Source organism: Lathyrus oleraceus, chromosome 5 (assembly GCF_024323335.1).
Source record: "Lathyrus oleraceus cultivar Zhongwan6 chromosome 5, CAAS_Psat_ZW6_1.0, whole genome shotgun sequence".
NCBI classification, from domain to species: Eukaryota; Viridiplantae; Streptophyta; class Magnoliopsida; order Fabales; family Fabaceae; genus Lathyrus; species Lathyrus oleraceus.
The window spans coordinates 343,050,502-343,075,963 of record NC_066583.1 but is presented as its reverse complement, the minus strand read 5'-3'; the positions used below and the strand labels follow the sequence as shown (position 1 = coordinate 343,075,963).

The window sequence follows — 25,462 nt, the reverse complement described above, 5'->3', positions numbered from 1 at the left end:
AACTAGGATTTGAATCATGCTTTAATGTGACTCAAATCGCAAACACAAAACATGATTCAAATTAAAATAACAAACTCTTCACTTTACTGCCTTTGATTCAAATCATTCTTTCTTTGATTTAAATCATCACCTCATGATTCGAATCGAATCATCTTGTGTTATTCTTTATTTTTGTGTGTCTAATGTCTAGCACCTATTTAAACCTTTATCTTTGTCTCTTTCAAAAGAGAGAGGGGTTGTAATTAACAATTGATTGATGATGTGAGTCGGTCAATGCAGTTAGATTGATTAATCCAGGATATTCACCAAGAATCAAATATTTTTTATATCAAGAATCTTGAGAGAAACCATGAGAGTTTTCATCTTCACAAACACACTATCTCCTTGATTCAACCTTGTGAAAAACTTCCTAAAATGTTGATGTTGTGAGAATTTGTAGCTGTGTTGTGTGATATACTTTAGATATTATTCATCATCTACACCCTTATACCAAAAACTATTGTTGTGGTGCTCAACTCTAAAGTTTGAGTGTGAGAGGTAGATTCAGGGTACATTAGAGAATCTAATATTTTTTGTGTGAAGTTTATTGTGTGTATCAAGAGAGAGGATTTCTTCTTGTTCAAAGTATTTGATGATTCTTATCATGCAAAAAAAGAGTTTCCCTATACTCCAAGGATGACTTTGGTGGAATTGAGTAAAGGTTGCCACGGAACAAAGTTGAGAGTTGTCCAATCATTCTTAGTTAGCTCAATCGTTCATACAAGTCTTCGTCAGATCCGAGTAAAGGGTGTTGCATAATTGAAGCTTAGAGCAAGATTATTATGTCTAACAAGTTTGTTGGATCGAGATCATTAAAGATCTTGAGTATTAGTAGTTGAGTAATCTGCATCAATAGAAGATAATATCATTTTAGTTATATGTTAACTAAAGCCTTGAGATATTAGTGTTTAGGTCGATGATTATCCGTTGTATCAAAATACATATATCTTTTACTTTAAAATAGTGGAAGACGTTACTATTTTCAATGATTAAAACCATTGAAGGGTGAAGTAGGCATAGCGAAAGACAAATTACCGAACCACTATATATCTGGTGTACATTTTTTTTTCATATCTCTCAATTTCTCCATAATATCATATTTGCTAGATTTTGTTCGTGTCTAGGATGTCATCTAGATTTAGAACTTGTTTTTAGTATTTTATCTTATAAGTTTGGGTTTACGATACATCTAATTCGTTGAACATTCATCACTCACGATTAAGATTGTGTTAACTCTGTTTTGAATTTAATTGCTTGTTAAGACAACTTTTGTTTTACTTCGATTGTTTCCAGTATTGATTGAATCATTTTTATCAGGATGACAATAAAATATATATTTCTCGAATCCATCGGTTGTACTTTTACTTCTACTATCCCCATTTTGCTTTCCCGCTTTAAACTTTAACTTTACAAAAGAAAATATTTTTAAAAATGTTATAAAAAAACCGTTCTATTCAACCTCTCTTTTAAAACTATTTCATTCTCATATTCTCGCTCAACCATCCATCGATAAACATAAATAAGATTTAGCAAGTCACTGATATATGTCAATTCCACTACTCAATAAGTCTACTTAGAACAGGTCAAAGTTCAAACAAACTCCTTCAAGTGAGGCCATTACCAATGATGTATTCTTCACAGTATTTATTGCAAGCCTTACCCTGACCCATAGAAACTTTGCTGTGTCAATGCTGCATGCAGAAAACAGTATATAAATTGACCATTGGATTTTAATGCCCATACTCCTTTAGACAATAATTGAGTCCTTTAAATAGTATAGTGATACGAATCTTGACCTTTATGCTCATTACTCACGGGCCATATTTAGTAGATGTGTGTTTTAATTATGCATACGTTGTTTTTTTTTGTTTGTTAAATTATGGTATATATATAATCAATTGAAGAATCTAATTACATGAAATAATTATGATTTATTTTAGAGGCTAGCATCTATCAACCTATATTGTTTATACACACCGATCATGACTTATCACATTCTACAAATACTTATAAGACTGGCCAGCTTTTTCTGTGCTACAAACCACATCACGTGAACTTAATTATAAACATGAATACAATATTAACCTATTTTAAGTTTATTCTACGAATCCGTCAAAAAGAAAAAACTTTATTCTACGAATGAACTATTTTACTATTTTAAACTTAAGTGTGCTTTTGCCACTTCAAATATATTGATTGTGGAATTTTGACTTTTCAATTTTTTATTTTGAAATTTTAATCACATATGTTCTATTTATAATTCAGCATTTTCCACCAAATTTATTCCATTTACATTGGAGTGACACTCAAATTTTATAATCAATGTGATTTTTTTTAAAAGTTACAGTTAAAAAGCACCATAAATCAACCGTACACAATACACATGCAATAGAAAAGGTTTCAAAATTTGTGTTATTGCATACTCAAGGGTCGCTTGAAAATAATAAAATTGCACTAATTTTTCTTTTATAAATTACTAATACATTAATTTAAAATAAACGATATTTAATATTGAAAGGGTAAAAATAATAATAACAGTCTAAAAGAAAGGAGTAAAACTATTACTACTATTGAAATATTATGTTTAAATATTATTTAATTATTATATTTTAATTATTATTATGGGAGTATGTATATTTATATTAATTATAATAATTACTTATTAAATTAAGAGTTTTAATTGATTAAAATATCAAATAAAATTAAAAAGACTAATTAAATTTATATTTAATACTTCTTCTGTCCAAAATAAGTAGTAACTTTCTAGTAAAAAACATTTGTCCTAAAATAAGAATGTTTTACTTTTTCATTATTAACATTTACTATTTTCAAATTATTAGATTATATTATATATTTATGAGAATGTATAACAATCAATAGTAATTAAGGGTAAAATTATTATATTTATTGATTTATTCATTATTTTTGTTAATTTGTGTAAAAAAATTAAAATATTTTTATTTTGAGATGAAAAGAGTAATTAATAAATTAATTAATTAGTTAGATATGAGTTCAGATAAAATAGAATACTAGGATAACTTTTTTTTTCATTATTATTGTTGTCAATGTCAAAAAAAAAATCTGGAATCTGTCAAAATATTCTTATGATCCTTAATACTTAGAATCTAAAATTGTTTGCATGCATACTCATGTTTGATTCGTCTTCACTTTAAATTACGATTATCTTATATAAATTAATTACTAAATTAATTCTAACAAGTGGTATTATATATATATATATATATATATATATATATATATATATATATATATATATATATTTTGTTAGGATATCTCAATTATTTTTTTTAATAATTTAGTGGATTTGAAATTGCGTCCCTACGTTTTATGCATCAGCACAACTATCAGCAAAGGTGACTTAATGGGATCCCACTTGTTTTTATAGAGGAGTCTTTTAACAAGCTTTAATTAAAAAATTGTTTAATGCACCCTAAGGTGCATCCACTTAATATAAACCTAAGGTTGTCATTAGGGCAACTCTAGATAAATCTCTAGCTCTGGACTGACGTGTCACTTTGATAGTGTAACACCCACATATAATTTAATCTAGAAATATATTATTATATATAGTGTAAACTTGTACCGATACACATAAGTGCCTATCGGCATCATTGTGTATATATATGTCCAAAAAATTAGAATACAACTATGACACATGATATACAAGAGTTCCTAATCAAAAACTAAGATATGTATGATATCTATATATGCACATAATCCACATCGGAAGATCACGATAACAAAAATCTATGAAACACCATCAGACAAGCTTATCCTCGCTTTTAACCTACAAAGAACCGACTTAAAAACAACAATGATAATGGGGTGAGATAATAATCTCAATGAGTTCCCTATCTTATGGGTCCACTTGACTCTAAAGGGATCTCTTATCAATTCTTAGCTTAAGCGTTTCATTTTATTTGACTTGTGTATTACTCACAATGCAACAAGGATTTGCGCAAGAAGCGTTAGGCAACCCCTGTGATAATTAGTCACTAGGAATCCTAAACATCCATTTGACTCTAATAGACTAATCTTTACGGGATCCCACAATCCATGGGTACCATGTAATAAACCCCGTCTCATAAGAGAATGTTATAACGATTACCACCTATTACGACCAATGTACACCATTTATAATGACTAAGGCTTGTGGTTAGATTTACGGGTTAAGCGTGTAATCAACCATTCTTTACGCCCATTATATCCGAATTAATCTAGCCTCGAGTTAGATATTAATCCTATAGTATCCTCACATCATCATGTTTTATCCATACAACACATACGACTTAATTAATTGGCATATTAAATCAAGTTACAACTTTTCAGATACTCTTAATAGTATCAATATATCTTCACGACTCCGAATAAAAGCAAGATACACATATCATTTACAATGCTTATGATAGGAACTTAATATCACAACTAATTACGAACCTGTTCGGTTGGATTTAGTAAATGACCTATCACTACTAATTACGACCCTTCCGATTGGAATTTAGTAGGTGTAGCTAGTACACTCCTAATTACGACCCGCACGATTGGATTTAGTAGATGACCTACCATTACTAATTACGATCCATTCCGATTATAATTTAGTGTGTATAACTAATTATGACTCCATTCGGTTGAACTAATATGTCACTAGGCTTGTACTAATATGTCAAGTATGGCTTCTATTTATCAAATGGTAAGACATTGGACTAGTCTTTCAATGTATCCGACCTCATGTTAATCGTAGCTATGATCCCCATTTTATGGTGAAAACAGAGAAACAAAATAACTTTCTCAAAACAAGGTATTCTCGCTTAGCGAGACTCAGCGAGCCTCAGCGAGCTCTCTCGCCCAACGAGCTTCAAGAGAGCCCCCATCGAGACTAAAGGAATGCCATCATTTCTCCAAAACAAATTCCTCGCCTAGCGAGGATGATAGAAAAACAATGTCATTGAAATTTCTATGCTCGCTTAGCGAGCAATTCTCTCGCCTACCAAGGAACATATGACTCATCCATCCTAGAAACGTAACATGAAAGGGAAAACAAGAAACAAGTCATCATGTATCATCATATTGCAACCAATAACACCAATTACCATGGTTTAACACAACAAGGCATGCAAAACAATTAAGATGAAACATGTATAAACATAATCACACACATATAACAAGTTTTCACACAAAACCTAATTCTGAAATCATGAATTTTCCCCACCCAAAGCTAGGTGTAACTAGGAATCCACCTTAAGAGATGAAGATGATGAAATATTGAAGATGATCCTTGATGAAGCAAGCTTGATCTTCTCTTATCCAAGTTTCCTCTTTTCCTTCTCTCTCTCTCTCTCTCTCTCTCTCTCTCTCTCTCTCTCTCTCTCTCTCTCTCTCTCTCTCTCTCTCTCTCTCTCTCTCTCTCTCTCTCTCTCTCTCTCTCTCTCTCTCTCTCTCATCTTACCAACAAATGAAGAAATGATAAGCATAAGAGAGGGTGAGAGAAAATATCTAGGGAGAGCTTTGTCCCCTAATAAACCAATTTACCATTTCAAAATGTTACTAAAATTTCATTTCTTTTACCAATTAGTAGAGATCACCCAATTTGAGTAAGAAATAGCCTCTTATGATTCACTAATTACTATATTAACCTCAATTTACAACAATTGACAACGAATAGAGCATTTAGGAAGTCAATATGTCTCAACTAGCAAAGAATAAAACACTTAAGAGGATATGAGATATTAAATATAAAAACTCTAGCCACAACCCTAATTCTATTTTTTCTCTTTTTTTTGCATTTATTTTACGAATTTCTAAACTAAAATATAATAATGTAATTTTTAAAAAGTCATTTTCATTAACTTGTATTATTTTAAATAATAAAAATGAATAAAGTGTCTTTATAAAATCTTAACTAGAAAAAATTGTTCATATAAAAAATAATTTACTTATTTATTTATAAAAATGAACAAAGTGTCCTTATAAAATCTTAGATAAAAAATATTCTTATGAAAGGTATTTTATTTATTTATATATATATATAAATGATTTTGTTTACATAAACAAACTCATCATTTTATTAATCAACTGATGTTTAATACAAGGGGGAATCAAATGAAAACTACCACGCCTAGCCCAAGAATTCACCGCTTTTGCTAACAAGTGAGCAATCAAATTCACTTGGCGTTTAATAGAATTTACCTCAAAGTCAGAATGGACTGCTAATAACGGCTTAATACTAGAAATAATCAAACTAAATACAAAGTTACCATTATGGTTTGCGTGGATAGCCTGCACAATCATTTGAGAGGCGCTCTCAAATGTAATAAACTTCATTTGTAATTGAATGGATCTATAATGACCTCTTTTAGTGCCAATGCCTCAACTTCAATAAGAGAATAACAACCTATATCTGAGGCTAATCTCGCCATGATAAACCCTCTATTGCAATCTCTATAGTACCACACTTTGTTCGTTGTGCCCATTTGGATGTTAAACCTAATATCAACATTACACTTGACCCACCATAATTTAGGTAGCTACCACAAGATATGCTCCTGGGTTTGTTGCTCATTATTATTATTAGGTTGGAAGTTTTGACCCATGAACCAATCCTTCCAACTATGGGATGAATGCATCCCTAATTTATTTGCTTCATCCTTATCTTTGTTCCACACCTACACATTTATATTATCCCAGAGCACCCATAACATAACTTCTACTCTACTTGTGACCATCTTATCCTCCATACTACAAATATCCTGAATGATCGTCCTTGCCTCATTGGAGACTTTTAACTGAGGAAGGATGATGTCGCCCAAACCCGTCATATTCCAACATTGTGATGATGATGCATAACCAAAGAATACACGCCACTCATCTTCCACCTTAACTTCACATAACTGACATATTGTAAGACACAAAACATAGCGTTGTCTCTGACGATCTCGAGTAGGAAGTCAACCCCTACAAATTCTCCATTGTAAAAGTTTATCTTCTGGTGGGGATTTTACCCTCCACAAACTGCCCCAGTCTCCATCGACACTTCCTCCTCTCAAGCCACTTTGATTACTCATCCACAACTTGTACACTATTTTTACACTATAGATACCAGAATACTCTTCTTTCCATATCAAACCATTCTCACTAACATCTTAATATAAGAGCACTTTCTTAATTTCCATCACTATTTCATGAGTAAACAATTTCTTTATTTTCTAAATATCCCATTATTTACTATTCATAAGCATAAGATTAGCAACCTCCATATTATACACTTCTTGGCCTTGTGGTGCACTCACCCAAACTCTACCTTCACTTCTCAACCATGGCTTAGACATAACATTAATTTTACTCCCATCCCATATCCTCCATCTACACCCCTAGATAAGAACCTCCCTCACTTTCCATACACTCCTAGATAATAGCATGCCAAAACTAGACCGAAGCCTGTACAACACGATGCATGACTCTCAATGACATGCATTATCTCGACAAGGTTCACCAAAAGGATCCCTATACACATCTCACCATTTATGCATCACATAATTCATCATGTGCAACAATCAATTCATGTTACGTCAATAAAATCAAAAAACAAAAGCAACTCATCAACACCTTAACAACATTATCATAACATCATCGACATAACAACATTATCACACACCGGTATTATAATAATGCAAAGATTCATCAACCAGACATATAAATCAATACATTTATTGACACGGTATGCACATGAATAATATCTAAACATTTCACCAATCACTACCATGTTATATATCTCAGCATTGGCTTTCCAACACTTCAAACGACATGTCATTCAAATATACAGATCAAAAGTTATGGTTAAAATCGTCAAACAATGCAAAACAAACATTTTGGCAATTATGTGTTGACGCATGACTCGTATGAGTCGACGCATAACATGTACAGGTCGGCGCATATACCTCATTTTTAAAGCCTGTAGCATTCTGTTTGATACACTGACTGCATGTATCGACTCATGACCTATATAGGTTAACTCATGACTTATACAGGTCGACGCATGGATTGAACAAGTCGACACATGCATCGAATAGGTGGACACATGACCTTCATAGGTCAACGCATACTGCTATTTTTTGTCTAAAAATCAGTTTTTGATCATCCAAACACTACCTTATATAACAACAACTTATTTTACGAAAATCTATCATGTTAATCTCAATTTATACTGCTATCACACCCTAAACTCATCTATTATTTCATGGATTTATGGATCAACAACACATTACAACAATATCATCATATTCATCATATCTAAATCATCAATTTTCCATCAAATCTAACACGATTAATTTGATTCAAGCGCATCATAACAACAACATATCAATATACATGGTTAAAATTCACAACAGCAACATATCAATACACATGGTTATAATTTATATCATTGCATATAAAGACAATATTATCATCACCAATCAAAAGAATAACAAACCCTATGGAAGATTATGAATATCTCCACTCTACCCTTCCATCATACCCCTTATTATTGACACCATTTCCCATCCTTACCTGATTTCCATCAAAAGCACTTTTCATCCTTAGAGTTCTTCCTCAACCTTAAGCTTTTTCTCTCCATCTTTGTCTCTTTCCTCCAATTTCACGTACTGACAATTCTTCCAAAAACCTAGCTTCTCTTCCAACTTTTAAAATATATAGTAACCTTCTTAGTTTTAGTTAATTATTATTTTTGCCCAATTTAACTTTAGCTTTCGTCCTCTTACCACACACTCTCCTCAAATCCCACAATTGACCCATACTCCTATTTTCTACAATTTCTTATTTTATCAATAATAATAAATAAAATTATAATTATTATGATCATTTTCTAATTTACTCTACCATCTCACACACCCTACTATTTCTACCACACTCCAACAACACATTCAAATCATTTATTTTAAATCACACCAACATCCAATAATTAAATAGAATAAACCGAAATAATTCAATTATATAATTTAATCAAATTTGGGATGTTACATTCGCTGTCCATCAAACAAATTCCATAAACACCTTGAATGAAAAAGGAACATTGGAGTCTCGCATTCCATGGCTCACGTCTCGTTCTCACCGAGCATTCGTCATATACCTAAAAAACATTCAAAGAATTAAATCTATCTTTTTCTCACCCCGTGCAACTAAAAAACCTTTTACAAAAGAACGTTGTTTTGTACATTCTAACACAAATACAAATAAGAACTTAAGCCTCCCCCGCGAGCATACAAGCCAATGTTTAACCGTTATAGTGCGATCTAAACACTTGTTCAATAAAACAAACTATCATACCCCAAAATTTACCTTCCCCTTTTCACCTTTTCAACCAATCTTTGACTTGAGATTCATCTGTACACACTCATATTTCATTCATATGTATCATTCATTCATGTTGACACTTACTAAGTGATCACCATGGATTCAAAGTTTCTGGCTTGCAAATCTAGTGTTTGCTTGTGGATCAAAGTCCAAGAACGTGACATGGCTCTTCATTTGGTCACAATGGGAATGAAACCCCAATTTCTTGATCTTTGAGGCATGAATTCAAGGAGACTTCACCGTGGCATTCCTCTGGGGAGCAAAACACTAATTCTTGATGATGTGTCTATGGGACTTTGTGGATTCTCTTTGGGCCTTATCTTGACTATCTAAACCCTAATTCGGGGGCCCATGCATTGGGAACTTGTTTGTGGAGCATCATGCCTAATTCAGAAACCTTGATTAGAGGATGTGCATCATGAAACCCTAATCATGGAGATTTGATCCTATTGTACCTTGTGGCTTGAATTTTCAACTTGTGTTTTTTTGAAATCCTAATTCATTAGGAGGAGGTGTTTGACCATCTTATCATGCATCATCCAGTTAACCTACATGCCTACATGGTTGAGATTTCATTTGATTCAAGGCTTGAGTCAAGCATCCACATATGCATCCTACTTAACATTTCCTAGGCCATTGACTTAGGTCTCTTGGTGCTTTCAAATGCATAGGTCCATGGTCATTGATTCATGATTCATAATTGCATTAAGGCATTGATCTTTTGGTCTTTTTGTTTGTCATTAATCCATTGTGATTCACAAGGCTTCTAATTCTTGATTCATTCATGCATCTTAATTCATTTCATTCATGTGATTCATATGATCAAAGATGATTGATTCATTAATATATCAAGTTTGGTTCTAAATGAGATTCATTCAAAAAGTCAAATTTGATTGACTCATACATCATGGACATTTCATTCACAATTGGTTATTCATTCATTCATTAAACATGTATAATGTTCATTACAAAAGAAATATCAAAATTTTACATTTTTACAAAAGTTAACTTTTGGTCAATTATTGACTTTTTGGTCAACCAGTTGACCAAAGTCAACCATCACTTTTTTCATCCTAAAATCTAATATTCATCACATCTTCATCAAATGCATCATTCCTAGATCTTCCATGGCCACCATTTCCTCCATTAATCAAGCCTTGCAAAATTTGGTCAAGCCTTTGTTCTTGTGCCTTACATGAGGACTTGTAAACTTAGCCTTTCAAGCTTCATAATCCTGCATATAAACACCAGCCAACCAGCTAACATGATGCATATGAACATTTCATAAATTTCATGACATAGACAAGTATACCACCAAACTATTTAACCTATCCTAATCACACATATATGAACAATAATTGCAATAATCACACATACATTAACTATAATTACCTTGTTTCTGCATTAACATACCAAGCATTGAAACCTTTGCATCAAGGTTTCAAAAAGCAGTCCATCAAAGTCATGAGCTGGACATGAGCAAATAACCATGAATTTCAGCACATTTTAGCAAGCCCTCATTGATCAACAATGCCTTCAGCAGCAAATCCGGGCAACCTCGATCCAAACTCCTGTAACAACTTCACAAATTAATCCACAACCATTTCAGAAAAATAAGCAAGCCAACCCAATATGCAATGGGACAAGTTCATAGGCAGGCATCAACATGATTTGTCATAGCTATACAATTCAGTTAACATTTTCACATCAACAGAAGGTATCATGAATCATGATAATTCACACAACCAACAAGGAAGCAGAGTATTACTGGACCATCTAATAAGAAAATTGATATTTCACATTAATTGAACCAGCACAGCATTACAACTCAGTGGTTCCAAATGTCAATTACAAGGCAACTAATTCATTTCACTCGAGTCTCCAGGTCTGCTTCACTCACTCCACCTGAATTATTCCCTCCAATTAATCCATTTCATCTCACTAAACTTTTCACTCTAACAGAACATTAATTGAATCTAACTGAAACAAATATAATTGACTCTCATTTCAAACTAAAATTGAACTGGTGCTAACAGAATGTGGCATTTTTAACTGACCTTTGCATTTCAAGGAATTTGGTTGTGCATTTAAAGTAAATTTCATATCAGAAATCAGTTCTATAAATTGAGTTCACTCTCATTCATTCAACATGATTTTTCTCTATACTCAAACTCTCAAATTTTTCTTCCTCTCAAATCTCTCGATTCTTCACACTGAAACACTTTCAATCAATCCAAAATCTCAATTTCCATTGCTGAATCTCAAAGCTCGCTTTACTCTACCTATCATCCTGTCCAATGCGTTTTCAGTTACAGAAGAGGATTTAGAAGAAGGAGAAACCAAGGAAAGGAAGTACGAGAAGTTGCAGAAGGATTACCTGACATTTCCGGTACGGTGCTCCGGTGAGTTTATGTTCAATACTCATCGTTTCACTTCAATTAAGTTACCTCCATATAGGAGACTCTCAGAAGAGTTAAAGTCCTAAAATCGAGGGCTCTAAATCTCAATAGGCATCATTTAATTTTTTATTAGAGTTTTTTATTAGAGGATCTAGTGTTCTTCTTTTCGCCGCTTCGATTTGCACGATGGAGGTTAAATTAGGTTTCAGCATGGTGATTTTTGGACTTAGGATGCAAAGGAGAAAGGACTGATGTTAATCTTTTAAGATATCAAGCCTCCGTCGCCGCCAGAGGCAACCTCTGGCGCGGCAGAGGAGGCTGATCTTGATGGAGGGAAGTCAGGGTGTTTTTGAACACGTGATGTTGAGAGGAAGCCTCATGCGGTCTCTCTCCAATTCAAATGCTATAGATCTTGGGCTCCAAGGCCCAAATCACTTGCTACTTGCACCATCTGCGAGTGTGCACCCCCTATCCACAATTGCATCTAGCGTGGGCCAATGGACCTGGGCCTCAGCGCCCAGAATTGCTTGTTGCACCCTATCTTGGACCATGCACCCCTGTCCCATAGTTCTATATTGTTTTCTTTTTCCTTCTATTTTTTAATTCTTTTTAATTGATTTTTGACATGATTTAATTGCCGATTTTATATTTTTGGCATGAAAATCAATATGTAGGATTAATGATTGATTTGTTTAGATTAGTTTTAATATTTTAATCATCATGTAAATAGGACGTAATTAGGATTTAATTAGAATTTAGTTAGATTTTAATTTGAATTTGTAATTATAATTCGATTTAGGAAATTAATCAATATCCATGTATATTGACATATTTACCCCTTGGTCTTAGAAAAATCATGGATATTTCATGTTCCCTTAGATTAGGATTTGGATTTTGATTTAATTGATCATTTTAATCAATTGTGTTCCATGTAAATATTTGATGTTTGATTCTTTTGATTAATTTCATCCTAACCTTTGTATGACCCCCTAGTTAGGACTTGTGAATCATCTTATTAATTGATTAACCTTTAGATAGGTTGTACATAATTACCAACTAATTCAATCTCTTTGATTAAGCTGATCAAAAGAGATTTTGATTAACTAAATCCTTTGATTGTGTATAATCCCTCAGTCTATTCAAGTGATCAAAAGTCCCTTGATCACTTGGTAAGACTAGTTCATGTAATGATGTGGATCTCAAGGCCTCAAGTTCAGACTTCCAGTCAAGGTATCCCAGACAAATCAAGCAGTTGACTATTATGAAAAGCACATCAAAGGTGTTTCTTCAATAGCTTGTCAATCAAGATTCAAATTGTGTGACATGAGCTTTAAGCAGTAGAGAAGGACTGAGAGTGGAGAATTCTTTAACTCATTTTGAATATCTTTGGGTACGGGATAAATGACCCAGTTGCTCATCGTATTCACCTCTATTCATGGACTTTAGCATGGTTTGAATCAAATGACTGTTAAGTCTCCCTTCACAAAGCAATAGTGCAACAATCAGAAGCCTTTATCAGCAACTTATCAATCATGATTCAAGTTGTAGGCAATGAGACCTAAGTAACAAAGAATGATGAGAGTGGAGCATTCCTATCCTTGTCTAGGGTATCCTTGGGTATGGGACGAATGACCCAAATGCTCAAGGTATTCTCCTTTGTTCATAGACTTTAGTGCGATTCTAATCAAATGATTGACAAGTCTTCATCATCATAAGGAGCAATAAGGACTCTTCCTCAACAACTTGAAAGTTATGATGAAAATCACGTGTCAGGAGCCTTAAGTAGTAAAGAATGAATGAGAGTGGATAATTCTTTAACTCATTCTAAATATCTTTGGGTACGGGATGAATGACCCAATTGCTCATCGTATTCACCTTTACTTATAGACTTTAGTGTGGTTCATATCCATTGGCTGCCAAGTCTTCTTCATCTTTCATTATCATTTATCTTGCTTTAGCAATCTCTTGTTGTCTTTGTTTGTGGTTTGTCGAACTATAGAGCTCTAACTTTCTCATTGCATGATGAGAATATTTAAGCACGAGGATTCAGATTCTCCGTGAGCACAATTATTTATTCTTCCCCATTCATCAATATATACAATCCTTTGGAACCAAATACCTTACCTTTGGTTCCATGTATACCTTTGGGCCAATAACCAATGCCCACCTTTGAACCAAAGAGTTGTTTGTCTCGTCTACAAACACTTAATTCTTTTTGTTTTTGGCCATTCCAATATAGTGATACCATGCCTTAGGCCCCTCACCTGTTACTTAATGTATGTTTTCTCTTCGGTTCAAAGTTTATTCCTTCATGGATTCAATATACCATCCTCTTTTGGTTTCGGACTGCTTGTTCCCTACAGTGATATATTGTTTCCTTGGACCAAATATCATTTTCCTTTGGGTACCATACATATACTTTTAGGACGATTCAATCGGAGTCCACCTTGTGAACCAAGATATGTTTTTCTTAATGCCAAACACCTAATTCTCCTTGTTTTCTGCTATACCATATAGTGGTTAATGCTTCAGCCGTACCACATACCGGTTAATGCTACCTTTACTCTTTGGTTCAAAGTTCATTTACCTTTATGGTTTCCCATGCTATCGTTGTCTTTTGGTTCAAGTAATATTCTACATCACTTCAAATCTATCTTTCCTTTGTTTTCGTAGTTCTAGGAACTATGGAGCTCTGACTTTCTCATTGCGCAATGAGAATACATAGGCACAAAGCTTCGAACCCTTGGCGAGCATACTTATTCTTTTTATGCCTTAGGAAACCATTCATATCTTTCATGATCCATCATTTATATTCAATCATTAAATCACTCATCCCAGTGGCATACTACCTTCCTTTGAAACCAAATACAATTTTCCTTGGGTCTCATACATACCCTTTTAAGACGATTTAATCGGAGTCCGCCTTTGTATCTAGAGATGTTTGTCTTGATGCCAAACACTTAATTCTCTTTGTTTTCAGCCATACCATATAGCGGTTAATGCTTTGGCTATACCACATATTGGTTAACTCTAGTTTTAATCTTGGGTTCTGATTTCATCCCTTGTTGGAGTCAAACAATATTATCCTTTGGTTCAGACCATATTGGTTATCACTCTTCTTTTCACTTCCAACCATTAATTCTATGAACTACGGAGCTCTGAATTCCTTATTGCACTATAAGGATACGTAGGCATGAGGGACCTAATCTTCTCCGAGCACTCTATCTGTTCTTTCCTTTTCCCCTTATTCTTTCGTGAGTAATCCTAATATATAACATCCATTCGAGCTTAGAACAATCAAAATAGTTCCTATTGAGTACAACATATATGAGGGGTGCTAATACATTCCCCTTTTATAACCGACTTCCTCTCCCATTATCTCTTCCCCCATATTTTGTCGATGTTTTCCCTTCCTTTGGGAATAAAAAAAAGATCGATGAAGACTTTGTTGTATGTTCGAGCGTGTGATGCCTTCGGGTAATTTTTTGCTAGCTTCAATTGGCGACTTTGCTGGGGATTCTCGCTGCTTGGGATAATTCCTAGCCGCTAAAAAGAGTTGATCTTATTTTTGTTCATTTTAGTTAGTTGAGGTGTTTATCTTCATGCTTTACTCTCTTTATTTTATTTATCACTTTCTTTACTGCTTCGTATTTGCATGCTCTATTATTCTGAATATCTATATATATATGTTGATGTTGGGTTGGGGTGATGTTACATGAGAGAAGCTCTACACCCGAGCTTGAGTATATACATAGGATATACTCATGGATAATCGTGTGAACTTGCGCTTCATGCGTTGGGTTGTCACGAGAACCATAGCCAGACTAGATTCACTTGGAAGTACTTTTGTCCTGGGAGAATTCGCTGCGGCAGGGTATTTTCATTTTGAGTCGATGACTCTGGGAGACCTCTTAAGGACTACCTTTGGAGCATAGTGCATACCTGTGAGGGGATATTGGTTTTTCTGCAGGAAACAATAGACTCTACATACCCTGTTTTTCATGCTACGTTGAGCCTTTGAACTTACAACAAACAGAATATACAGATCATCCAGAATATGTCAGAGCTTTGAATCTATGTTGATGCATATTAAAGCTAGCGGAAATATACTTGAATGTATCGCACGCTCGAACATACAATAAAGTCGCCATAAAACTTTACTTATTCCCAAAGGAAAGGGAAAACATCCATAAAACCCGGAGAAAAGAGATATGATGGGTAAGGAAGTCGGTTATGCAAGGGGAAGGTATTATCACCCCAAACATCCATGGTACTCCATGGGAACCGTTTTGATTGTTCTCACTCGAATAGGTGTGATATCTAAAGATTACTCGCAAAATAATGGGAAAAGGAAAGAAATAGATATAGTGATCGATGAGGATTAGGGCCCTCATGCCTACATATCCTCATAGTGCAATGAGGAATTCAGAGCTCCGTGTAACACCTCAAAATTTGCCCTCCTCTCTTGGGACTAGCTTAGCATATTGCATTTCATTTTGTAGGACATTAGGCATTTGCATATTGCATATCATGTGAGAATAAACAAGTCATCCTCCTTAGTCTTGATCAGAAGATAGAGAAGTCAAGGGATTCATGCCTGAGGGTCTTGTTGAATTGATCACTAGCCATCTGAGGGTTTGTGCTTCAATTAGGGTTTCTTGGTCCTTCAAGGAGGTTGAGAATTATCTTGGTTGCAAGGATACATCATCATCATTATGGCTATGTCATCCTCCATGGATTCATTGTTCATGCTCAGATTCCTTGGGATTAGGGTTTTGACCTCTGGTCAACCCTAATCAGTTACATTCTACCAGTCAGGGTTCATCAAGGAGATGGGGTTTATTTGCTTGGATGAGGATCATATGATTATTATGTGGAGCTTACAAGAGCTAGGGGGTCATTTTGGGGCCATTTCCTCAAGTGGTTGAGGCTCAGGCTGATCAGAGCACTTCTAAGTCATCTGTCAACCATAAAAAGTCAACTGCAAGTCAACTGAGGGCTAGGAGGGGGAGAAATGAGTTTCAACATCTCATTCATGTTCAAAAGAGGCTTATTCATCATTACAAATGCATATCTTGAAGAATTTGAGGTCAGATCAAAAGTTGCCAGAAATGGAAAGTGACCTGTAATTGAAAGTTTCCAAAAATGGAAGGTTTTTGGTCCAAATTCAACTTGATCTTGCATCATTAAAGAAGCTTCAAATCAATTTTTGTCCAACATGAAAGTTGAATATCTCTCTCTCCCATTTCCAAAAAGTCTAAGATCATGAATTTATGATGTGTGGTTGAGGAGATATGATCCAATCATTGCCAAGTGTGCATGGGACTTCAAATGAGCATAACTTTTGATTCATAGCTCCAAATTGAGTGGTTATTTTTGCAATATTCTTCTCTTGACATGAAGTTTCCAAATCATGCATCACATTACATAAAATGTTATCACATAATCATTTGATTTTTCAAGTCAATTTTGGAGGGAAAATGGCCAATTCAAGAATGGTGCATCATGAGAACTTTCTACCATTGCCAATGTGTTTAAAAGATGATTTTGAGTGAAAATGATGAGCCTCTTGGTACTGTTCACGCATGCATTAGCCATGCACCACCAATTTTCAAGTTTTGGTCATAACACCTTATTTTCATTAATTTCAACTAAACATGACTAATTTTTAATTAAATTGAGATTAGGACATCATATAAATAGAAACCCTAACAGAATTTGAGATTAACTTGATCATTTCACCATTTTTCTAGATCTAGAATTTTTGCCTCCAAAATTTTCTTCTAATAAAAAATTCAAAAATCTTCAAAGAACCTTGCAATTTTATTTCATATTCTGGTTCTCTGGTGTGAATTAAGTGTAGATCAAGCCTTGAATTGTGGAATTCGTGTGAAAATCAAGTGTGCAAGTTCAAGAACTCAAAGATGGAAGTTGATTATTAAGCTAGATCTACACGTTCTCAAGCTTCCTTTTCTTCATCAGACATCATCACAAGCATTGTGGAATGGATTTGGATCATCTGGAGCTTTGAATCGCGCAAAACAAGGAACTGTTCTTCAAGAGGTGAGTTTTTCGAGCTTCATAATTTCACAATCCATGTAGATATTCTTGTAGATCTTACTTTGCTGATCGTTTTGATATAAATTTCGTGCGATTTGGATAAAAATTGAGAGAGATATGCTTGATTGAAGTTTCACATGTCAAACTTTATTTGAGTCGTTTTGCATGATTAATGATGAATTAGCATGAAATGATAATGGATCTACAACATACATTGCATGAGAATTTGATTGATATATTTTTTTTTGGATTCTGAGCATTTCTGGAAATTTCTGGAAATTTGGATGAGGTTCATATGAACATTCATCTTCTTCCTCATGAAGAAGATGAAGATGCATGCATTCTGGAAAATTGCGTCAGTTTCTGGAGAATAACGACGGTTTGAACCGTCCAAATCTGCAACTTAGGGTTCATATTGAAACGGTGGCATTTTGGTAATTAGCGTGCGCTCCATTTCAAATATCAACATGGTTCGATTCTCACCGAGTGCAGTTTTCAAATGTTCAGCTTTTTTTTCACATTTCCCTCCATTTGCCATGCCATGTTCATATTTGAATTTCATTTTTTCTTCCAACTTGTAAAATCCATAACAAATTGAAAAATGCACCAAATCACTCCTAATGTTTTGCAAAAGGTTCCTGGTTCTGTCTAGTTTTTTATGATCATGAGTTTGAAAGTTGTGCATGGCTGGAATTTTATTTGTGCTAGGTTGATTGAACACATGTGCATTTGTGACATTGCTTTACTCTTTCTATCATGAAATGCTTGTTTTTAATCCAATGGACATGAAATTTTACATGCTGATTCTAGACACATTGATGGATGTGTTAGGCTTGGTTTGGTATTTTTCTCATGTACCAATTCTATTTTATGCTTGTGTTTTCATGGTGTGACAATTTGTGTCACACCTTTGGTTGTCTAACTTGTGCAATTTGATTTCCATGCCAAATGACCTCTAATGCTTATGATTTTTTGCATGATGAATGTTTTGGATGTGTTGAATGCTCATGAATGTTTCCAGAATTATTTGAATCATTTCTGTTTTGATTGGGATTTTTCATTCTTAATGTTCAAATGTGTGCCTTGAATTGGTCATTGACTTCTCTTGCCTATTACATGAACTTGCATGATGATTTTGGTTTGGTCCTTTTTAGGACTTGTTCTTGATTGGTTAAATATGATCCATGTTGAATATCAAGTTCTATTTTGGCTTTTTGATTCACTTTTGACCCTAGGCTTTGACCTAGTGGTTTGTTATTTACATTTGAGTTGTGATTTTAGGTTCAAGTGTACATCTCCATGGTTGATGTTGCTCCTCCATTTGAGCTTGATCATTTGTTGTTGTTGGCTAACATTTTCTTGTTTTGTAGGCTTTGAGAACAACTCACGTGTGTTTATGGTTTATGTATTGCATATTGGGTTGTCTGTTTGATATTGACTGTTGATTGTTTGTTTGGATTTTGTACTGATTGGTTTAGTTGTTTCCACAAGTACCTAAGTTGCTTTAAGTTCATTTGAACTTTGCTTTGCTATTGCTTGTGGTTGGTATACCACTGAGGTATAATTCCTTGATTTTCATGTAGTCTGGAAGACCTGCTTTACTGGCAGACACCTGTCTGAAGCCCTCCTTAAGAGGCCATGTTTTTGTTTGTTTAACTTTGTGCCAAGCAGGTTAAGTCCTCTTAAGAGGCAACTGGCAGATAAAAGGGATGTGTAATCCACCCCCTGCTATTCTGTTGTGTCATTCATTTTGCTCACACCATGTGTTGATGCACTTTGAATAAAAACCAAAAATCTTGTAGTGTCAGTCATGTGGAGAAGAGTTCCTTCATTCTGGACTCCCACACTTTCTATTGATTAAAGCTCTCCCAGGCCAGGGATAAGAGCTATGAGGCACACCCCTCATTCCCATTTCATCTGCTTCACCCTAACTCTCAATGTTAGGGTTAAGAGCTCAAAACACCCATTTCCAGTTGGTTTGTTTGTCAAGGTCGATATGACCCCTTGACTAAAACCTAACCTTGCTTGAGCCCCTTGGTTGTGTATAGTGTGTGCTATTTGCTTTGATGTTTATCCGCTTAGCTTATCATCTCCTTTCTGTAGGAGTCGTATGATCAACTTTTGAGGAAGTTTATGTACGTAGGGATAGACTTGAGTTGACTCACTGCCTGTGTGAGTCAAACTCTTGTTAGAAACCTCAACCTAGGACTATTGTGGATTACGTGATAACTATTAGGCTCGAGTCAGTCTCCCTTCTAGTCTGTCATTTCCCAGTCTCTGGTTAGGATAGAAATTTCTCCCCTGTTCAGGGGAATTACGTTGCCCTGATCCTCATACCAGATGAGGTACGTAGGCAGGAGATCGTGCGAGATCTCTCCGGGCACCCTTTTCCTCTTTTTGTGTGTGTTTGCTTGACAGCTAGCAGGCTCGAGTACCAGACACCCTGTTAGCTTGTTTGTTCAACTTTTTTGTTGCTTTTGACGACTCAGCGTTCGGTTAACCTCTTGTTTGCTTGGAGTCTGACGTAAGTCCAGCGATTGGCATTCGGTTTCCTGTTTGTGTTTGTGTGTGGAGTCTGATGTAAGTCCAACGATTGGCATTCGGTTTCCTTGTTTGTGTTTGTTGTTTGGAGTCGGACGTAAGACCAGCCATTGGCAGTCTGTTTCTATTTGTGTGTTTCTTTTGATGTCTCAGCGTCTGGGCGTGTGTTTTGTTTTGGCGTGCGTTAGCTGAACTACGGTAGCTCTGATTCTCATTCCAGATGAGATACGTAGGCATAAGATGCGATATCCTAGCGAGCTCGTTCCCCCTTTCTTCCATCTGCGTTTATTCCAGTGTGTGTGCATTCTTTTGAGCAGTTATTCAGCAACCTTATTCTATTCTTCTGGGTGTGGATCCCGTCGAGTACGACGGACGTGAGGGGTGCTAATACCTTCCCCTTGCGTAACCGACTCCCGATCCTTGTAATATCCGGTCGTAAGACCATTTCCTTTCCAGGTTTACTTCGAGCGTTTCCTTTCCCTCTTTTGGGATAAATAACGCACGGTGGCGGCTCTGTTTGTTTTAGCTTTTCCCACCGGTTGTTTTTCGCGTTGCGACAGCTGGCGACTCCACTGGGGACATAGAAGTTGACCTCTTGCTGGTCCATCTTCCATAAGCGAGTCAATCCTAGCGCTCTCTAGGGTAGTTTTGGTTGCTTTTATTACTCTATTTATCGCATTTATGATTATTATACTGTGTTTATTTGCATATATGTTTGCATGCATCATATTATCATTGTGCTGAATCTGGACAGGTTGGTTCCTCTGATTTGGGGTGGGTGTTCTGAGTGGGGCTAAAACCCAGGCCCGAGTATACACCTAGGATTAGTGTGGTCTCACGTTCCTCACATGTTGGTTGGGCATGTTGTTGCGACGTGACATACCACAAGCCGGACGAGGTTCATCTGAGAGAGTCCTTCCATAGTGGGGTTTCCACTTTGGTTGGGTTACCTCTTTTGAGCTATTGACTTCGGTGACTGTTCTTTCCCGGATCTCTGGTTTAGACGATCTCATGAGAGCTGCAGCGGCACACCCGAAAGGGCAAACCCGTTGAGTATCTTTGCCCGATTGTCGAGACCATTATCCGCCTTAGGATGACCTGATTAGAGTTTACTTGTGAGGGGAGGGTTGATTCTTACAGCACAGATTCTGCAGATGCATGTTCTGATGGTGACTATGGTTCAGATGGTTTTTGGATATTTATTCCTGAGACGTCGGAGTTCTGTCCGTAGTATTTATCAGTGGGGATCCGTTTATTTCAGGATTCCCTGGGTTGATTCAGATGGTGTCGTGGTTATCAGATCAGTGATTTCTCTGGTGATGATGGTGATATATTATTCGGTTCCGTTTATTTCGGAACCCCGAGTTGGATTTAGGGTTATTCAGTACCTCAGATGGTTGTGATCAGTTCAGAGGCCGTGATCCAGTGCAGTTGATGTTCAGATGACTTGGAGGATGGCACAGTGCATTGCATTCATACATCAGCATCATTCACATTCTGCATTTATCCGCATCTAACTCATGTTTATCCATATGCAGGGGACATTCTTGATTGAGATCCTGGTTGAGAGACTTCTTTGCTCAAATATGAGGCCTGGTTTGAAGGACGATGTTGTCTACAGTTTCTTTGATCCAGAGATCAGTGTGCTGAAGGAGATGATAGCATTGATTGCGCCTGACCATGTGGGGATGTTTCGTGAGACTTATGGAGGTATTCTGAAGATGGTTTTCAGGCTCACCGACAGGGATAGGAGCGCCATCCATACTCTTCTCCAGTTTTATGACCCTGGTTTGAGGTGTTTCGTCTTCCCGGATTACTTATCGGGGCCTTTGATGGAGGACTACGCTAGTATCTTGGGTATTCAGATCAGAAATCAGGTTCCTTTCTATGTTACTAAGGAAGAACCTGATGTTGGTGGGATCTCCCATGCTCTTTATTTGAGCCCTGAGGTTACTCAAGGAGGTCTGAAGGAGAAGGGAAAGTTGCCTGGTTTTCATCTGAGTTTCCTAGAGGCTAAAGCCAAGGAGCATGCTGATTTGGGTGATTGGAAAGCTGTCTGTGCTTTGATTGCTATGAGCATTTATGGAATCATCCTATTCCCTAACCAGAAGAACTTCGTGGATATTAATGCCATTCGGTTCTTTGCTCAGAAGAATCCTATTCCTACCCTGGTTGGGGATGTCTATTACTCGGTCCATAACAGGAATGAGAAGAGGCGTTGGGGATTGATTAGGTGTTGTGCTCAGCTGCTATACAAATGGTTCATGGGATATTTGCCTTCCAGGGGTGCTTTTGTTCTTCTTGACCATACTGTAAATTGGGCGACCAAGTTGATGGGTTTGCGAGCCAAAGACATAGCTTGGACTCACAGTAGTGGGGTTGGACAAGATTTCATTTGCAGTTGTGGGGGTTTTCCCAATGTGCCTCTTATAGGAGTTCAGGGTTGCATTAATTATAACCCGACACTTCTTAAGAGACAAATGGGATTCGCTATGGAGGTTCCTCCTCTCAAGAGTGAGATTCAGGAAACTTTCTACTTCCCGGTTGAGGGTAACCAGTCACGGTTGAGGCAAGTGTCTGATGCATGGCGCAACATTCAAAGGAAAGGCAAGTTTTCTTGGGGTAGAGCTAATAACAGGTCTTTTCCTCCGTTTGATGATTGGCTCAGCAAGAGAGTGGAGCTCACTCGTCTACCATTTCCTGTGGGTGATCCTTGGTATCCGTTGATTGAGGAATCTCATTCTTCTGTCAGCATGGAAGAGTTCCTGGAGATAAAGAGGGAGAGAGATCAGTTACATGCAGAGAACACTGAGTTGGAGATGAGTGTTGCTAGAATCCAGATGGCTAATCAGGAAATCAAAGGGAAAATGGAAGATCAGGATAAGAGACATGCTCTTGTGGTGAAGCGCTTTGAGATAGACACCGCTTATTATGGCAAGGTCAGCCAAGCTTTGGAGTCATCCACAAGGGAGCACGACATCACCAAGGAGAGGTTGGCTAAAGCTTTGAGGGTCATTGAGGATGAGAAGAGGAGGCAAATCCTTGTGAAGAATCAGAGGGAAGCCAGAGATAAAGTCCTTACTACAGAATGGGAAGCGGAAAAAGCAAGGATTAGGGCTGAGAGAGATCATTATCTTGCTGAGAGGGATCATTATTTCCGACAGATGAAGATTCACCAGAAGGAGGTGGGGAGACTGCAGCAGGAGAACACCGAGCTCAGGTTCGCCGTGAAGTTTACCAGAATGGTAGATGATGCAGATCCTTCTGTGGGGCCTTCTTCAGTGTAGCCTTTTGTTATCATTTGTGTTGGATTACCGTCAGACATGTTGACGGAATTCACCTGCTTGTATTTCCTTTCTGTTTCTGGAGAATTGTAATTTGATTTGTATCAGACTTGATGTATGACTCTCGCACATATAGTGCACTTTTGATATACAGTGGTTATTTTCATTCAGTGATTGATCTTCAAGCTTTATTTGCTTTGCCACGCTTCACTCCCATAACACACACATGGTTGGGTGATATGTTTGCTAAATCATAATTTTCTGCTCTGTATGATGAAAACAAATGATGAATGTCAGAATATTGATGCCGGATTATTATCTGTCTCGACGAAACCAGAATCGAAAGACGGAGTGTTCCTCATATGGATAGACATTGCATTCATTCATGAATCATAATAACTTGTCTTCTATTTTGCAGGTGTCAGTTTCTAACGTGCTTGATTGTTTCGGGAATCATTTATCGCGCACGTAGAATCATTCCTTTGCACGCAGCACGTCCGCACAGATATCCTACTAGACGCAACACATCCAGGCTGATGGATCTACCCAACGCAGACTTTCTCGAGCTGAAGGAGAAAATGAACAAACTAATCAATGTCATGCAAGGGTTTGCCGTGGGGCAGAAAGCACTTGCTGATAAAATGGAGAAGCTCGAGCGAGCTTCAGCTGCTAATAGTGGTATTAATTTAGAGGGTGTCTCCAACCATGGCCTTGGTGGTTCCAGGGATGGAGGAGATCTTGGAAAGAAGACAAATGCTGGTGTGGTGGTTAATAATGGTGGGGGTTTTGGTGTTGCCACAGGCGGTGGACCGGGTCCGATGGGTAACAATTTGAAGGACAGTCTGTTTCCTCCTTTCTTCGGGGCCGAGGAAGATAGAGAAGAAGACCAGTTCTCCGTGCTTAATGAACAATTTGGTCAATATGGTGTCCAACCACCCAACAAAGAAATTCAGGTGTTGGCTGAGAAAATCCGGGCTCTTGAAAGTCATGCTACTCCGAGGATTGTTAACATGTCGAATATGGGGCTTGTTGAGGGAATTGTGATTCCACAAAAGTTCAAAGCGCCCGCGTTTGACAGGTATAATGGGAGTTCTTGCCCGGAAACTCATCTCCAGGCTTTTGTCCGTAAGATTTCTGCTTATACCATGGACCAGAAGCTTTGGATGTACTTCTTCCAGGACAGTCTGTCTGGAGGATCTTTGGAATGGTACACCAAATTGAAATCTTTTGACATTAAAAGCTGGCAGGATCTTGGTGATGCGTTCTTTAAACAATATCAATTTAATGCTGACATGGCTCCTAGTCGTACCCAGCTGCAGGGTATGTCTCAGAAGCCTAACGAGGGGTTTAAATAATATGCCCAGAGATGGAGGGAGCTGGCAGCCAGGGTCCAACCTCCGTTGGTGGATAGAGAAATGTCAGACCTGTTTATGGGTACCCTTCAGGGGACATTTGCAGAGAGGATGGTTGGATGCCCGGTTACCAACTTTGCTGATATTGTGGTGGCCGGAGAGAGAATAGAAAGCTGGTTAAAAATGGGGAAGATACAGGGTAGCGCTTCACCGTCTAGATCAAAAAAGCCCTTTGGGAATGGTCAAAGGAAGAAGGAGGGTGATACAAGTGCTGTGTATACCCAGAGGGGACTGAGTAGGGATCGTTACTACCAGCACACTGCTGCAGTAACTATTCCTGCTGATAATCAACAACAGCAACAACAACAACCGCAACAACAACGACAGCCGTTTCAACAGAGACCGCAGAGGGCCGGGT

At 36.7% G+C, this 25,462-nt stretch overlaps 1 protein-coding gene and 1 long non-coding RNA gene across 3 annotated transcripts in view; one reads left to right on the top strand and one right to left on the bottom strand.

The window, feature by feature from the left end:
* Nucleotides 1–10,322: 10,322 nt before the first annotated feature.
* Nucleotides 10,323–12,172, bottom strand: LOC127084526 (uncharacterized). The gene is made up of 3 exons (XR_007788728.1): nucleotides 11,786–12,172; nucleotides 10,801–10,979; nucleotides 10,323–10,642 (listed from the first exon to the last, which is right to left on the bottom strand). It is a non-coding gene; the product is annotated as an uncharacterized LOC127084526 (long non-coding RNA).
* LOC127084525 (uncharacterized) overlaps nucleotides 11,427–25,462 on the top strand; it is a 29,998-nt gene continuing 15,962 nt past the window's right edge. Inside the window, exons 1-2 of one of the 2 annotated variants that reach the window (XM_051024995.1) lie at nucleotides 11,427–11,810; nucleotides 21,947–23,839. In XM_051024995.1, coding sequence (XP_050880952.1) covers nucleotides 21,995–23,695 — 1,701 coding nt within the window. In that variant the 5' untranslated portion in view covers nucleotides 11,427–11,810; nucleotides 21,947–21,994 and the 3' untranslated portion in view covers nucleotides 23,696–23,839. Of the gene's footprint in view, nucleotides 11,811–21,946; nucleotides 23,840–25,462 lie in introns of those variants that run through there. The other variant, XR_007788727.1, reaches the window with a different exon arrangement.